The sequence below is a fragment of the Cryptomeria japonica genome, chromosome 1 (assembly GCF_030272615.1).
Source record: "Cryptomeria japonica chromosome 1, Sugi_1.0, whole genome shotgun sequence".
In the NCBI taxonomy this organism is placed as follows: domain Eukaryota; kingdom Viridiplantae; phylum Streptophyta; class Pinopsida; order Cupressales; family Cupressaceae; genus Cryptomeria; species Cryptomeria japonica.
The window spans coordinates 271,355,273-271,372,045 of NC_081405.1; the positions used below are offsets into that span (position 1 = coordinate 271,355,273).

General features: G+C 37.7%; 1 protein-coding gene across 4 annotated transcripts in view; it reads left to right on the plus strand.

Annotated features, from left to right (window-relative positions):
• The window catches only part of LOC131073801 (ABC transporter I family member 11, chloroplastic), a 161,362-nt gene that overhangs the window by 106,142 nt on the left and 38,447 nt on the right, over positions 1-16,773 (plus strand). For all 4 annotated transcript variants that reach the window (XR_009112995.1, XR_009112994.2, XM_058010313.2 and 1 more), the window contains exon 9: positions 6,325-6,409. Coding sequence is in view for 2 of the 4 variants with exons in the window: in XM_058010313.2 (XP_057866296.1) it covers positions 6,325-6,409 (85 nt within the window). In the remaining 2 variants the exon portion in view is untranslated. The remainder of the gene's footprint in view (positions 1-6,324; positions 6,410-16,773) is intronic.

Sequence of the window (16,773 nt, forward strand, 5' to 3'; positions counted from 1 at the left end):
CAAGACAAAGTTGGGACGAATGTGACAAAAACCAGAAGAACTCTGTAATGTCCCCAAGTTTAACCTTACATCGTTAATACTTCTTCAATTTTGTGAAGTCTCTAAAAGAGACAAAATTGCAAAATGAATCAAGAGATCTTTATTGGAAGACATTAAACTTATTTATGTAGGGCAGCTATGAGTATCATACCCAAGCAAGACTTCATTAAGAAGTGATTAATGTATTGAAGACATCAATGAGTAACAAATGATAAATGAATGGTTTGGTGACTGTGCATGAAGACAATGGATAATGAATGACCAAGATTATTAAATGAGTGATGGATTAGAGTATGAGAAGCAGTTCGATAATACAATAAGGCAGAAGTGGAGAATAATAAAGCAGCGATTCCTCAAAGAGAATATGATAGTCATCTATATAAAGATAGTCTATTACATAGTTTTAATATTCGGACTGGCCACGGACTCGGCAAACCAAAAATTGGACTTGAACTCGTGAAAGACTCGCGAAAGGACTCGGCAAAAAAACAACCATAGTTTTACAAAAAAAACATAAAAAAATTAATGCATTTAGAGAACATAAGAGCCATAATTGAAACATTACACATGTCATACGATATCCAAACACTCAATATTTGAAATTTCATCATTCATACTCATAGTTTCAAACTCCAAAATGTATCATAGCAGCACAAGTTTATAAATGTTTACAAAATTACATATAATGATATGTTCAAATGTGAAAAACAACAATGAACAAACTAAAGAGAAGACTACATCTTCCTCTTTGTACTTCTCCTAATATAGCTCAATTTTTCAGGCCTTGAGCTAGAAGTAGTAGCAGTAGGTGTTGAGGTATCTAAATGGTGAGATGATTCTTCTGCTAAATCAAAGTCCTCATCTTCATCCTCCTCCATTTCATCCAATCTTGCTCCTTCTGCTTCTTGTGCTACTTCTCTCTCTATTTCTGCAAGTTCTTCTTTGGTAAGGAGGACATCATCACCATCATTTTGTTCATTCACGGTCCAATCACCATATGGATCAATTTCATCCAAGTCAATGGCCTCATGTGAAACACCCTCCACCTTTGTAGGTCGAAGGCGAAGGTTGTACCGGACGAAGACAAGATCATTGAGCCACTTTTATGTCAATCTATATCTCTTCTTTGTGTGAATGCTCTCAAATACACTCCAATTTCGTTCACACCCAAAAGCACTGCATGGCTGAGACAAAACACGAACGGCTATCTTTTGAAGATTAGGCGTGCCAGCACCATAATTCTCCCACCATAAATCTACAAAAAACATTTCAGAAATATTAGAATTGAGAAAAAAATGTAACAATCAACTTTGTAGTTTTTTTCTTGCAGTGTTGAACTAAGTTACTAAAGTTTATACCTGGTTGTTGTTTTCCTCTCCTATCAATTACTAGTTGTGAAGAGAAGAGTTTACGCTCTACACTTGTAGATCTTGAACAATGAACATTTCCAAATTCATAAATAGATAAAGTGTCATTCTCAAATTCAATAATGAAAATTTCCAAATTCATAAATAAAGATAGAGCAATTGCAAATATCAAATCTCACCTCCAACTCATCAAGAACCTTGTCTCTCAACTTAGGATCAGGTGCCATCCTATGAATGCATGCAATAACACCTGCCATGACCTCCTCATCAACCCTAAATGAATCAGAGAAGTAGAATTTCTGGTTCAAGAAGTAGGCGAAGACATGTATCAGTTGGTGGAGTTGGTTTGTCCACCTACGGTCAATGATGTGCCAAAGGATTTCACATTTTCTTGTATTTCCACGATAGTAATGTGAAATGGCCTCTTTGGCCCTATCCATGGCCTCATAAATGAAACCCATTGGCATAACCTCTCCATCCACCATACGAAGAACCCTTACCAAAGGTTCTGTCACCTAAAAAAATGAAAACAAATTTTAAATTAGTACAAAATTAACCCCTAAAAAATAAAATCAGCAAATTGATTATCTTGTATAAAGTTTATGTTTATGTTTGTTACTTACCGTAGTCAACTCCTCTCCACTTTTGCTGAACCCTTCATAAAAACAATGCTTACAATCTTCTCTGCTTCAGGTCTTTTGGAGTATGCAAACCCCAACCAAGCATCAGACACAAACGTTTTCTTAAGATGAGGAATGGCACCAAGAATGCTCTAGAAAGTGATGAAGTGGCTAGCAAATCGTGTCACTCCAGGTCGCACAGGGTCCTTGCCATTTGTGTGTTTTCTCATCAAAGCAAGGACCCAAGTATGGCTGTAGATGAATTTGGTGACACTTCTTGCATCTTCAACCACCTTTTTCACCCATCCAATCTTCCCAATGTCCTCTAGCAACAAGTCCAAGCAATGTGCAACACAAGGACTCCATGTAATCGTAGGATGCCTCTCCACAAGTATTCTACCTGCAGATACATATGTAGTTGCGTTGTTCATGATAATTTGGACAACATTCTTAAGTCCAACTTCCTGAATCACCCCATCCAATAGATTACACAAAGTCTTTGCATTTTTAATTTCATTTGAGGCATCTAAAGACTTTAGGAATACCATTGAACCATTTGAAGCCACCAAGAAGTTGAGAAGAGTTCTATTCCGTCCATCCGTCCATCCATCTGATAAAATGCTGCATCCTTTTCTCCTCCAATATCTTTTCTAATCATCAACCACAACTTGTGTATTTCTTACAGCTTGCTCTAGCAATGGCCCACTGAAGTATGACCTATTGGGGCCTTAAACCCCTTACCCGCAACTGTTAATGCATTAATAAAACCTTCCCAATACACATTGTTTGCTACATTGAAAGGTATATTATTGTAAATCCTAAAGTTCGATGTTGCTATCCTTGCTTGTTCATGCTTCTCTCTATTCCATCCCGTACCTTCAAGTGAAGGTTGTGCACCTGGAACATTGCGTGGTACAAAAAATTAGGGTTTGATCTAACATGAGTGTCACTAGTCTCACCCTCATTGTCACCAAAAGATGAAAATGATTGACATAAATTTGGGCTTCCACGACCACGAGTGTGACCAATGAGACCCGCAGTGGACAATGTGGGATTCATTGCAGCTGCTATGGCTTCTTTTGTTTTTTGCCTTTCTTCCTTTTGCATATTATGCTCAACAAGAAGGGCCTTCATCTCTCTAATAATCTCTGGAGTTAATTTGGGGCATATATCCACACCATATCCAGGCATTTGTGCAAGGTGGTATTTTAATCTATTGATTCCACCAGTCATCGATTTCGTACATTCGGTGCAAGTGACCTCCCCCTTTTTGTTTCCTGGAATCCCATACTTCCATGCTTTGTCTTTTTGTGTTTTTGGCTTTGGGGTTGCCCTTGGAGTTGGAGTTGGAGTTGAACTTGCCGTTGCTGTTTTAACATGAAAAAAAATAAAAATTAGTAGGGTTTTATGGAAAATCAACAAAAAAAATGATAATGAATCATTTAGATAAAATAGCATTCAAAAACAAGAAAAAAATGTAAGTTAGAAAGGGAAATAGAATTTTTTTTGGTAGCATATCCCCTTGTTTTTCAAGATTTTTTGGATTTTCAAAACATGGAAATGAAAAAAAAAGAGAGGAAAAATACTTACCTAGATCTCTTTTGCTGATTTAATCTTGTTTCCTCTCCTCCTTCAAACACTACAAACCTGTTTTAACCAAGAAACAAACCCAAATGAATGAAAAAGTAAAAAAAAAACACTTTATTGCTAGGCGTGTTTTCTAGGTCACGCGAGTCCAGTCAAAAGACTCGTGAGTCCGAGTGGAAGACTCACGCGAGTCCATGGGAAAGACTTACGCGAGTCCATGGGAAAGACTCGTGAGTCCTTGGGAAGGACTCGCTAGGGCTCGGCTCGCGGGTCCTTGGCGAGTCGACTCGGCCTGCCAAGGGACTCGCGAGTCCGTGGCGAGTCCACAAGTTTTAATACTATGGTCTATTACATATTGCAGCAGCACTTGAATTGGTTACATAACAAGCTTAACATCGATAAAACAGAAGTAACCATAATGTTATGTGATCCGTTAAGCCCATTAAGATTAGCCACAACTGCTGACCAAGAAGGATCAGATATCGCATTTCATTACCCATCAAGGTGCTGTCAAGAATAGACTCACGAACAGCGATCAACAAGTCAGCGTTCAAACTAATTGAGTATCGCTAAGGAAGGTGTTTACCGAATGTATATTTCAAACTGATAGAACAGAGACTGTCGACAAGCAACAAACAATGTCACCGGGTGGAGAGGAAACATGATGGCCTTGATCAGATCGTTCATACGGGAAGATACGACTTTATGTCAAAACCAGACATATTATCCATGCACCATAATAATAGTCAGTAACGGTTGAAGGAGATATAGGGTAAGATATGTTATACCAATCACTTAGTAAACATCAACTATTAATTATTAAGAATATTGAGAAGGGTTGACTAATTGATGATTAGTCATAACTTATGGTAATGACAGTAAATTGGTAGGTGATCAAACAAGGAAGGGTGGCAACGATTACTATATTAAACTAACCAATTGTTATGAAAGGATGTGATTTTGCTCAAGGTGAGGCATCATTATGAAGAAACGTATCTCTAGAAGGCAACTCTTCCATCATATATACAGAGTTTGAACTCATTCAAATAGCATCGATTTGGTATTTGTTTTCTATTTGTATCCTCAATGGATCTGCTCTCTTGAGCATTATTTGCCATTGGCATTAAAGGCTGCATGTTAAAAAGGATTTACAACAGAAATAGCACCAGGATACTGCATACTTTCCAAGCACAGACCTGAAACAGCAGTCGACCTTCTTCATTAAAGAATCAAATAAGATTATCAGCATAAGTCCATTGTCAAATCAGACATAGCTGGCATAGCTTTATTCATTATTGCTATCATTCCAAGAAGGAGATTCGAAGCATATACATACAATTGTCCTATCAGAAAGAGCGGAAATTCCTCTCTATGTCTGCAGATTGAAACATCTCATTCACAGCATATCTTACAGAGTCATATCAGAAATAGAAATTGATATTTGGTGAACAACTTTACTTGGTTTTCATCGCAACTATTTGACAAAGTAAGAAGTGGGAATTGGGTAATTGTTCCGGCTTTCCTAGTTGACCAGAAGAGGGACATTACAAACTCACAGCTAATCCACCCAGAAAAATGTCTTATTTAAATTTATTTATTTATTTTTGATATTTTTAGACTGGCTTTACATCTATTGATGACTTGAGCATAGACACTGAATTTGGGCAATGTGAGGAGATGGATTGGCAGCTGATGCTTTTTCTGTCAATGTTGGGGAACTACAACATAGACCTCAATATGCATAGATCATATTTGGCTATTTGCCCTATGCTCTGCCAACTCACCTCTGCATGGTAGATGCCCTTTTTAGTCGAACTGCTATCTTAGCTATTAACCATATGTTTACATATTTGAACACACCCACTAACCTATGATATTATAATTCCTAATACAAGGCTCTTTTGAATTTGCAAGGGTACCTAATAGAATAAATTTGATGCAGCTGAACAAGAGCTGGGGATAAAAGCTGACCAATATCTTTTGATAAAAATATAATTATGTATGTGTATGCAAAATGCCCAGTTTGACATGTTTCTGGCTTGATTGCCTTGTTTGGGCAGCATGTTGATCATAGTTAATTGTTGAAACCTGAACTTGGTGCAAGGTTGTTCTTTACTCTTGTAGTATATGTATTGGCCAATGTATATCTGTGTCTGGCTTGTAAGATAAGCATGATTTAATGCACAAAATGAAAGAAAAAGCAGAATCAAGAGTCTTTAGAAGCATGCATTTTGAGTCATAAGATGGTAACTTAGTCTGTTTATTTGGGTGTGGTCATTATTCAAGATATGGAAATCTACTTAAGACAGCTACTAAATACAAATTCAATTTTGGCACCTTCAAAACATAGGTGCAAATATGGAGGAAAATAAAAGAGTATCAACAAGTGTCAATCTGCTAAATCATGAGAAAGATACAACTTATGGTCATTTTTTATTTTCAGAAGTGGGATTTTCATTCATGTTACTAGATTCTTGGACTTGAGGTTTATTTGAATTTTTTTTTGTAAACGATTGCTTTTGCCATATGGCCAGGGTGTGAAGCATGATACATTTAATCGATTACTTTTCCTTGGTTGCTCATTGATGGGAAAAGTTTTCCTTATGCCAAAATTTGATTGAATAAATGTGAACTTTTCAAATTCAACTTCAGTGGATGTTGGCATTGAGGGTAAAATGACATTCTGCATGTTATGCTTTTTCACTTTACAGATTGGAAAGCTCGGGCAGATGTGGTTAAGTTATTGGAGAATCTAAAGAAAGATATAATGTTGATTGTCGTCAGCCATGATTTGAAGTAATAGACTTTGATCCCCTACTTGTAGCTCAAGGAACATTTAAAATCATAACTGGAATTGTATATTTTATAAGTTTGTTGGCTCATGAAAATTATTTATTTTCATCAGATGTTATTCAATTGGTTACCTAAACTTATTATGAATGAAAATAGCAGCAAGGGTATGAAATGTTGAATTTTCTAGCTCAGATAGGAACTTCCACATAAGTTCAAAGTGGAAATATTATAAGTGGTCTGAATTATTATATTTTGCATTTCACTTTTGGTAAAAAGTGAGCATTTTCTTTGGCTAATTATGTCTAATAAAGTGTAGATATACATTACGAATTTGGACTTATCTTTGAACTTAAATATCTTATAAGAGATAAGGAGGTTTTTGATTAAATTTTTGGTAAATAGTATAAATATATTTGCAAGATAGAAGAATTATTTAGTGATAAATTCTGTGATGCTGCTTGAAGAATAGCTTGTAGAGGTTTCGGTGTAAGTGTTTCAAAGGAATGAAAAGCTGATTTGAAGGTGTAATTATTTGTCTATTTGTTTTATATTTCTCAAAATTTGAAGTTTTAGCTATTGTGTGATTGATGCAATGTTTGGAAAATTTAATTTTTTTTTTTAAATAATTTATTGTTTGAGTTATAAAATGAGACAACATTAGGACAGCAACTACTTGCGGTTGAAACTCTTCATGGCTTAAAACATCCTATTGGGATCATGTACGAAATTTGCAGGGGTTGCATGGGATTTTTAAAAGAAGGAAATTGTAATTTTTGAAAGAATTGCATGGGTTTATTTCACAAAATCATAAGTTGTTTTTGCACACATAGGGGGTGGATTTTTTCTAGTAAAATTGCGCCATATCTCAAGGTTAAATCATACCTATGTTTGCAAGGTTTTAGACCATGGTTATGGCAAAAAAAAATTAAATTAGAAAGAAAATGAAATTTTGATTGTTTTTAGGGAAATTGCATAGGGTTTCTAGATGTAATCACACTAAATTATTAAAGGAAAATTGTAGGACTTTTTTGTTGTAAAATTCGTGTTATATTTCTTTTGAAAATATTATTGTTTTTTTGTTGCCTACAGCTATGTCACATAAAACCAGATGGCTAGGTTTTGTATAATGACAACTAGGCTTTTTTGTAGTGGCAACTAGGGTTTCTAAACCAGCTATTACTAGAGTTTTCAAACTAGCAACGATGAGATATTTTTCTTTTAAAAATATTTTTAGCAGTTTATTTTTCTAGACATGAGATTTATGTGAAAGAATTTTTTTGAATGGCATTGGCTAGCCTCATATTTGAGGATAGGTTGGAAGGTGCATAAAATTTCCTGCCTTGTGTTGACGTGTCTAAAGTCGTGGAACTATGACTTCATCCGGCCAACGCAGAATAGAATGCTAAGTATCCTATCCTCTCTTGAGATAAGGAAATCCCTAATGCTGTTTTAAATTGATCAATGGGGATGACCTCAATGTTTCAGTTGTCAGGTCTTGACTGATTTCTTGAATCTGATTGGGCATTGCGGGTGGTCCCAATTGCAGGAGTGGTCCCGCAATATTATGGCCTAAACCCTTACAGATCTCCATGGCCTTAGCATATGCCTCTGTTAATGTAGTTGGTGCAGGTTGGGATTGTCGGACAAACATTGCCGTTAGATAATCCAGAGCTGAATAATAAATCTCCCTTGCCGCACTGGCTGGGGCATTGTGTTCTCCACTTCCCGCTGGAATATGTTGGCTGCAACCTGAAATTTGTCGCATTGTAACTCTGAGTGCTGGTTAATGTTGTGCAACCTACACCAGTTAGAAAGTGCTGCCTCTGCCAAAAATACCCTATCAGTTGGCCTGCTTTCTGATGCTGGCGGATTGTCAAGTGGGGTCGGCACTCCTCCGTTGCTGGGACGGGTGTTCCATGTCCTCGTGGGTCTTTGATACCCTTAGTTTTGGTATTGACCCTGGTGCTGACCCTGTTGCTGGTTCCTCTGATTACTATGCAATTGATTATTCTGGTTTCGCAGATAAGTGACTTCAGAGGAAAGCTTCTTCATTTGGTCAGTCAGCTCCTGCATTTCATCCTTCTCCTCTTGGGTTCTCGATGACTCAGTGGTATTTTGCAGATATATGGGCTGTTTAGGAGGGATTTGGGATATAGGTGGTCCTAGATGAAGTACCAACTGATTGGTAGACTGCTGAGGCTGATATGTCGGTTGCGGAATCGGGTTCAAAATGGGCGTTTGGTGAGCCAAAGCCTGGCTGATTTCTTGAACTTGGCTGGACGCAGCAGGGGGTCCTAATTGCATCAAGGGCCCGACAATGTTTTGGCCTAGTCCCTTACTGATTTCCATAGCCTTGGCATAGGCTTCAGTCAATGTGGTTGGTGCGGGGTGTGACTGTCGGACAAACATAGCTGTTAGGTAATCCAGAGCTGAGTAGTAGATTTCCCTTGCCGAAGCGTCACTTACCACATAAGGATCTTGCAATCGGGTGAAGGCCTTATGGAACCTGTTGTTGAAGGAACTGATAGGCTCATGTCCCCGTCTCTTGACTTCTACAAATTGCCTGTATAGTTCCGTAGGGGTTATAGGGATACCATACTTTCCCGTGAAAGCTGTTTTCAGCTTCTCCCAAGAGTCGATAGAGGATACTAGCAAATGGATAAACCAGTAAAATGCGTCTTCCCCTAATGAATAAGGGAAAAGCCTACATGCAACATCGGCATACTCAATTTGTCTATTGCGTAACGCATCTTCAAATATTTTGATATGCTCTTCCGCTGTCCTATTCGGGTCATTTGGATGAAAAATGGAACAGAACCTGTCCAGGCTCTTGGGCATATCATGGTAAGCTGCGAAAATTAGTGGCGACGGATTATCTACCAACCATGTGGCACCATTTGGAGCAAGTGGATTGTGCGCCATTTGTGGCTGATTTTTCTATGTTGCAATAGAAACTGGAGCTGCAACTGTTGGAGCTGCAAAAACTGAACTTGCTGGAGCAGCAAACTGCTGATTTGCAGAGCTGGACTCATTGGGATCTGAAGTCCGGCGATAACTCTTGTGTCTGTAGAACTGAAAACCAGCGAATCTTTCCCGCTCTGGGCTTGATTTTTGGATTCTTTCGAATCTCTCTCGAGAGAAAGATCCAATTCGTTCCAGCGTGAGTTATCTTTGAAGTCAATTTTGTGGATTCGGTGCGAAAGCTAGATTAGCCTCTTCCTGATCTCTCTGATTCTGTTCGTTAATACTGTCAGCAATCTCTTGTTCTTCTTCAAGGATCACACACATTTGGGACCAATCCGGATAATTCCTTTTTACTGACCAAGCCAAGCTATATAATTCTGTAATAAGGTTTTCTTGCTTGTCGCTGAAATCCAAATCTGGCTGTATCACTGGTTGAGGGTCTCTTTCTGGCTGAGGAGGATTAATGGGCAGACCCATTATTAACCATATTAGTGGACGGGAAAGAAAACAGTCGGATTTCCTTAAGAACTTGCTTGCGAAGGGCAGCAATCCGTTGCCTTTCTAGATTTTCCTTGATCACAGCCTCTATCGTCAAACCCCTCTGCTCTTCCTGGTTGATAGTGCGACTTACTCGTCTAAAGAGGGGATGATCTTCCTCTGACTTCCAAGCTAGGGATCGTAACTGATCCGCAATATATGACTGGTTTAGTCCCTGATCTGGTTGTTCAAGGGGAAGGTTAAGTGGGAATTCATGCAGCAACACCATACTGCATCCCGAGCTGCCTTCCTAGTATTGTTTCTGTTGTGCGTGAAAGAGGGTAAAAGCTAATTCTGTTACTCTTCACCAATGCAGGCTGATGCGATCTTGATTTAGCTGCTTTAAAATAGGCCCTCCTTCTAGTGCCAATTCTGTTGACGAGTCTGGAATCGCATTACTGCAAACTCCATATGGTCAACGCATAATAGAATAGCCAACTGATTATCCTACTCTCTCTTGAGATAAGGAAGTCTCTAATGCTGTTTTCTAAGTTTGATCAAAGGGGACTACCTCAAGGTTTCTTTTGTCAGGTCTTGACTGCGGGATTTTTCAGTGGCTTGATGTGTTTTTGCTGGAAACACAAGGGGGACTTACGTTTAATTGGCAATTTATGGACAAGTTCCCTGGAACTTTTAAGATCTTTCTATCGGATGATATCGGTTAATTTCATACTGTTTTGATAGGACTGCAGATCTTCTGAATAAAAAAAAGGAAAAAGGAGGGAAAGGTAGAGAGGGAGAGAAAGACATGAACTGTAAATTCTAACTAAGGCAGCAAATTCAGTCAAGCAGACAGACACCTCCAGGGAACTAGATTAAACATCACCAGCTATTTAGACACAATGTTTGCATAAATCCAGTGCAATCTTCAAAGGAGAAACTAGATTTTCATATTATCAAGTACGATATTAGAACTTCTACATTCATAGTATGTATTTGATAACCGAACTAAGCAGGAAAGGGTCCAGATTAACCATGCAGAAAGAAAAGCAGTCAGCCGTTCTCTAATGGTATGGACTGTAAGGATTCTATCAGATGCTTGATTTGAAAAATGCTATGTAAAATAAATAGACATAACTGAAAGCTTTCTAAATTAAGTGAAGAAGGAGACCATGCACTCACAAGGAAACTTGAAAACAGTCTTAATTCATTGCATTAATTCCTGTAAATTTCTCTAGAGCTTTCGCAACAATCCAAGAACTTCTTACAAAAAAGAGGGAAAACCAGTCCCTTAAATAGGCTTCAAAAAGGATGAATGGCCTAGATTTAATCTAAACAAGTGGCCCAGATTCATCCATAAAGCATGGCTGCCCATACCCATAAATTGTCAAGATATAGCCCTCATGAATCTAACTAATGGTAAATCGGTTATTATCTGGAGAGTGATATATTAACAGAGCATACAGTTTGGAAATTAAACATAAACAAACTAATTGTTATGAACGATTGCCTCCGTAGGGACATGTCCATATGTGGCCACTGCCACGTATGGACATGTCCCTACGTAGGCAACCTTTCCTCTTGTATTTAAACCGGATTCAATGATGGAGACGATCAATAACTCACGACAATCAGTCTTCCAGAATCGCTGTCATTATTCTTCGATCCATATTTCACAACATGGTATCAGAGCCAGCATATTAAGAGAATAAATTAGACAACCATATTACTCATAAGCATTTATCGGAAGTAAATAACAAATCAACGCAGAGGCTATATACGCAGAGGATATATCCGACTAAGAAAATATTCAAAATGTCAAGTAATATGAGAGTGGAAGATAGACTCGAAGGAGCCTCCAACTTCGTTTCCTGGAAGATACGAATCATTGCCATTCTTGAAGAACTAGAATTAGAGTCTTACATAGAAGAAAATCTAGACACACCAAATGATGAACCAGAGAAATCTACCTGGAAAAGGTGTAATAATAAAGCAAAGAAAATAATTATTGACTCAGTCAAAGATCATATTCTTCCATCTATAGCCAGACTGCCTAAAGTATATGAAGTATTTAAAACCATTAAAAATACATATGAAGTTAACAATGCGAGCAGAATGTTAACCTTGAAACAACAACTTTTAAACATAAAGATGAATAAAGATGATACAATATCTACATACTTTTCAAGGATATTTGAAGTAAAAGATCAATTACAAACTATTGGAAATGAGGTAGATGATCAAGAAATCTCTCTCATAGCCCTAAGAGGATTACCAATTTCATGGGAATCCTACATTCAATGTATTAGCAGAACACCCCCCTTACCCAAATTTGAACAACTTAAGAATGAGTGCATTCAAGAGGAATCTCGACTAATCTCAAGAGGATTAGGGACAAATAAAGAAGGAGAAATCCAAGCAATTAATACAAATACCTTCAACAAAAAGAAAAAGTTCTCCAAACAGAAGAGAGGAAATAAAAACCATCAGAAAAGAGATATGTCTAAAATTCAGTGTTACAAATGCGACAAATAGGGGCACACTCAGGAGAATTGTCCAGAAAGGAAGAAAACACAAGCTACTCTAGCCGAAGTCAAAGGAGAAAACTCACTTTTCTTCTTAGCCCTATCAAGCGAAATAAATACAAATAAAAACACTTGGATCGTAGGCAGTGGAGCATCAAGGCATATAACTGGATTCAGAAATCAGTTTGAAACACTTAACGGGCACTCAAGTGAAGAGGTTACTATTGGAGATAACTCCACATATCCTGTGAAAGGAATTGGGACCTGTACTATCAAACTAAGAAATGGAGTATCTCTACAATTAAAGGATGTTCTGTTTGTACCTAGAATAAAAAGAAATCTAGTCTCAATCTTAGGCCTAGCTGATCAAGGATATCGGGTTACCTTCAATGAAGATAAAGTTCTACTTTGGCCTAAAAATACAAATATCAAAAATGCCATAACAGTAGGTTCAAGAGATGGTAGCCTATACAAACTATGCAGTGATCAAAAGGAAGCACTAAATCTTGAAGTTTCAAATAATAATGAATTATGGCACAAAAGATTAGGACACCTAAGATATAGTGCTCTATCCAACATAAAGAAGATTACTTAAGGACTGCCCCAACTAAAATCTGAACACACAGGCATTTGCAAAGGATGTGCCTTGGGAAAGAATGTGAAAGTTTCTTTTCCCTCAAGCGAGCACAAATCAAAAGTTATTTTAGAACTAATTCATTCAGACCTATGCGGTCCTATGTCAACACCATCCCTAACTGGATCCTTATACTACATAATCTTTGTTGACGACTACTCTCAAAAAACATGGATATATTTTCTAAAGTGCAAAGACTCAAATGAAGTACTATCTAAGTTCAAAGAATTCAAGGCACTAGTAGAAAACCAGTCAGGGAAGAAAATTAAGGTGTTAAGATCCGACAATGGGGGAGAATATACATCTGACAACTTGAAAGACTTTTGTAATTCTGTTGGGATTAAGAGGGAGTATACTGTACCATATAATCCACAATAGAATGGAGTAGCAGAAAGAAAGAACAGAACCATAATTGAAGCAGCAAAAGCCATGGTGCATGACCAAAACTTACACACTTCATTTTGGGCAGAAGCTTCAAATACAACAGTCTACATTCAAAACAGATGTCCGCACTCAATTCTAGAAAACATAACTCGTGAAGAAGCTTTTATAGGGAACAAACCAGACTTAAGTCATTTAAGGATATTTGGCTGTCCCGTATATATACATGTTCCTAAAGAAAAGAGGACAAAACTAGAACCATCCGGAAAAAGAGGTATCTTCATTGGCTATAGTGAAAATACTAAAGGATATCGCATTTACATTCCAGGAAAAAAATCTGTTGAGATAAGTAGAGATGTAAAGTTTGAAGAAAACACTACACTCAAAGAACCTGAGGATGATAACATTACTAAAGAAGAAGATCACATAATTGAGATTGAGAGGGAGAATATCATAGAAAATTCCAAACCTTCAGACACTGAGAGGGAGGACATCATAAGAGCTTCTGAACCTCTTGTTGATGAAAATATTGAAACACTCAATAACAAGAAAAGACCTCTATGGGCAAGGAAAATGATTGAAGAGAATAATGTAGAACCAAATGAAATTTCCAAAGAAAATAAGAGAACAAGAACTCTAAAATGTTATGTTGCACTTCTAACCGAACTCACAAATTCTGAACCAACAAATGTTAGAGAAGCCTTATCAAAACAGGTTTGGAAAGATGCTATGGTTGAAGAATATCAATCTATACTAAAGAATGATGTTTGGGATAATCTCATTGAGAAATGTAAGCAAGATCTGGCAGCAGAATTCGATATGAAGGATCTAGGGCTTCTACATTATTTTCTGGGATTAGAAGTATGGCAGAAGAAAAACTACATCTTCCTAAATCAAGGAAAGTACACCACAGATATTTTAACTAGATTTGGGATGATGGAGTGTAAGCCATTAGCTACACCAATGGAAACTAATTTGCACAAGCTGAAAATTGAGGCAGAAGATTCAGAACCTACAGATCCCACACTCTACAGACAAATCGTCGGTTCACTCATGTATTTGGTAAATACTCGTCCTGATATCTGCTATGCTACAAATGTATTAAGTCACTTCATGTGTGAACCTAAGAAGATACATCTAATGGTTGCTAAACACATTCTAAGATATTTACGAGGCACAATCGGACTTGGCTTAAAGTATGAAAATGTTGAGATTCAACTTGAAGGATATTCTGATTCTGATTGGGCCAGAAGTACCACTGACCGTAAAAGTACTACAGGGTGTTGCTTCAGTCTTGGTTCTGCTATGATATCTTGGTTTAGCAGAAAACAGTCAGCAGTTGCACAAAGCTCCACCGAAGCAGAATATATGGCAGCCTCCATGGGAGCTCGTGAAGCGGTATGGCTAAGAAAGTTATTATTTGGATTATTTGGAAAAACTCTGAATTCAACAATAATTCACTGTGATAATCAGAGCTGTATCAAGCTCTCAGTAAACCCAGTTTTTCACAATCGATCCAAACATATTGAGATCCCTTATCACTACATAAGAGATATGGTAGATCGAAACATCATAAAACTAGTGTACATCAGTACTGAAGAACAAAATGCTGATATCTTCACCAAGCCACTTGCAAGATTGAAGATAGAATACTTCAGAAGTAAACTTGGTATGACTAGATTATAATTGAGATTATTAGGATGAAATTCCTACCATGTGTAATTTGTTCATGAATAAATAAATAAAATGTATATTGCAATATTCTAACTGTGTTCAAGAAGATGACGATCTTCTTATGTTTAAGGTTACTATTTCAAGGTGACGATCTTGACAATAGTTGACCAAGTGTCAAGATTGACTACATTAAGTTGTTGTCCCGGACTGTGCCGGATATCTTGATCCTAAAGTATGTGATCATCTCATGATTGACTTCTTAAGTGATTGTCCAGGACTGAGCCGGATATCATGATATTGAGTTTATTGTCATGACAAGACTATATTAAATGTTGTCTCGAATTGTGTCAGAAGTCATGACAGAATATGCTCCCAAGAAAATTACTTAGATCCACTCTTGCTAAGAGGGAGTGTTAAGATATAGCCCTCATGAATCTAACTAATGGTAAATCGGTTATTATTTGGAGAGTGATATATTAACAGAGCATACAGTTTGGAAATTAAACATAAACAAACTAATTGTTATGAACGATTGCCTCCGTAGGGACATGTCCATATGTGGCAACTACCACGTATGGACATGTCCCTACGTAGGCGACCTTTCCTCTTGTATTTAAACCGGATTCAATGATGGAGACGATCAATAACTCACGTCAATCAGTCTTCCAGAATCGCTGTCATTATTCTTCGATCCATATTTCACAACATAAATGGGAGGGAAATATCAACAACTACCCCAAAATGGGCAATAACTACCCAAAAAGGGATAATTACAACAATTTGGAACAATCCAAAAAGGTGCATCAAAAAAAGTTTTACATTTGTTGACCAAAAGTCAACTGTCACCTTTTTGGGCAAAAGTGTACTTTTAAGATTTGGAGGGAAAAAAGCACTTTTGAGAAATTACTTTCTCTATTTTGGTCTCACACTCTTTCTCTAGAAACTGATCCTCGCCATGCAAGTATTCCCGCCATAAATCACAACTTGCTGCTCGTTCGTTGCGAACGTATTCTTGGAATTTGATACACAACTGGAAGAGCAGACTGAATGGAGGCATGGGAGGGTGGCGAATTTTGTACTGCATGCCCTCGAGATACTGGTCCACGTGCTTTAAATCGTCCTTCCAGCTGGAGCGATTATGTTCAAAGCATAATATATCTGAATGGAACTGACTAGCAAAACTCAAGTCCTTAGTGGAATAGGAAATCTTATCCATCTCCAACCTTTCTTCCCAGTCCGGCTGGATTGCACTGTCGGACAGGTCATTTATCCATCCTGAAACCATTGATCGGAGGATGGTCTTACCTAGTTCTTGCATTTTCCCCAGAATTACCTCACATGCGTCACTTTCTTTGTCAATAATTTCTTTGGTGTCGCTCTTAATGGTGATGGGCCAATACCACTCCTTGAGAACACTGATGCTATGAGGATCTAGGATGGTAGACAATGTGGGAATTTGCGCATGTGTCCTAAAAAGAGCTCTCATGAGGGGAAGGGTAGAGGCTGCCACTTCGTGCATGTGAAGGGATTCCTTCTTTACCTCTAACAACTTGACTAGAGTGAGCTCTCGATGAAGGGCCATTTCTTTCACCTCCTTAAGGATCTGTTCTCCCCTTTTCTTGATGTCTTGCATCCACTCCTTAACAGCCTTTGCGGTATCCCTAATTCCTTCAAATTCAGTTGTGGTCCTTTGTGCCAACGCTGTCGGGGGC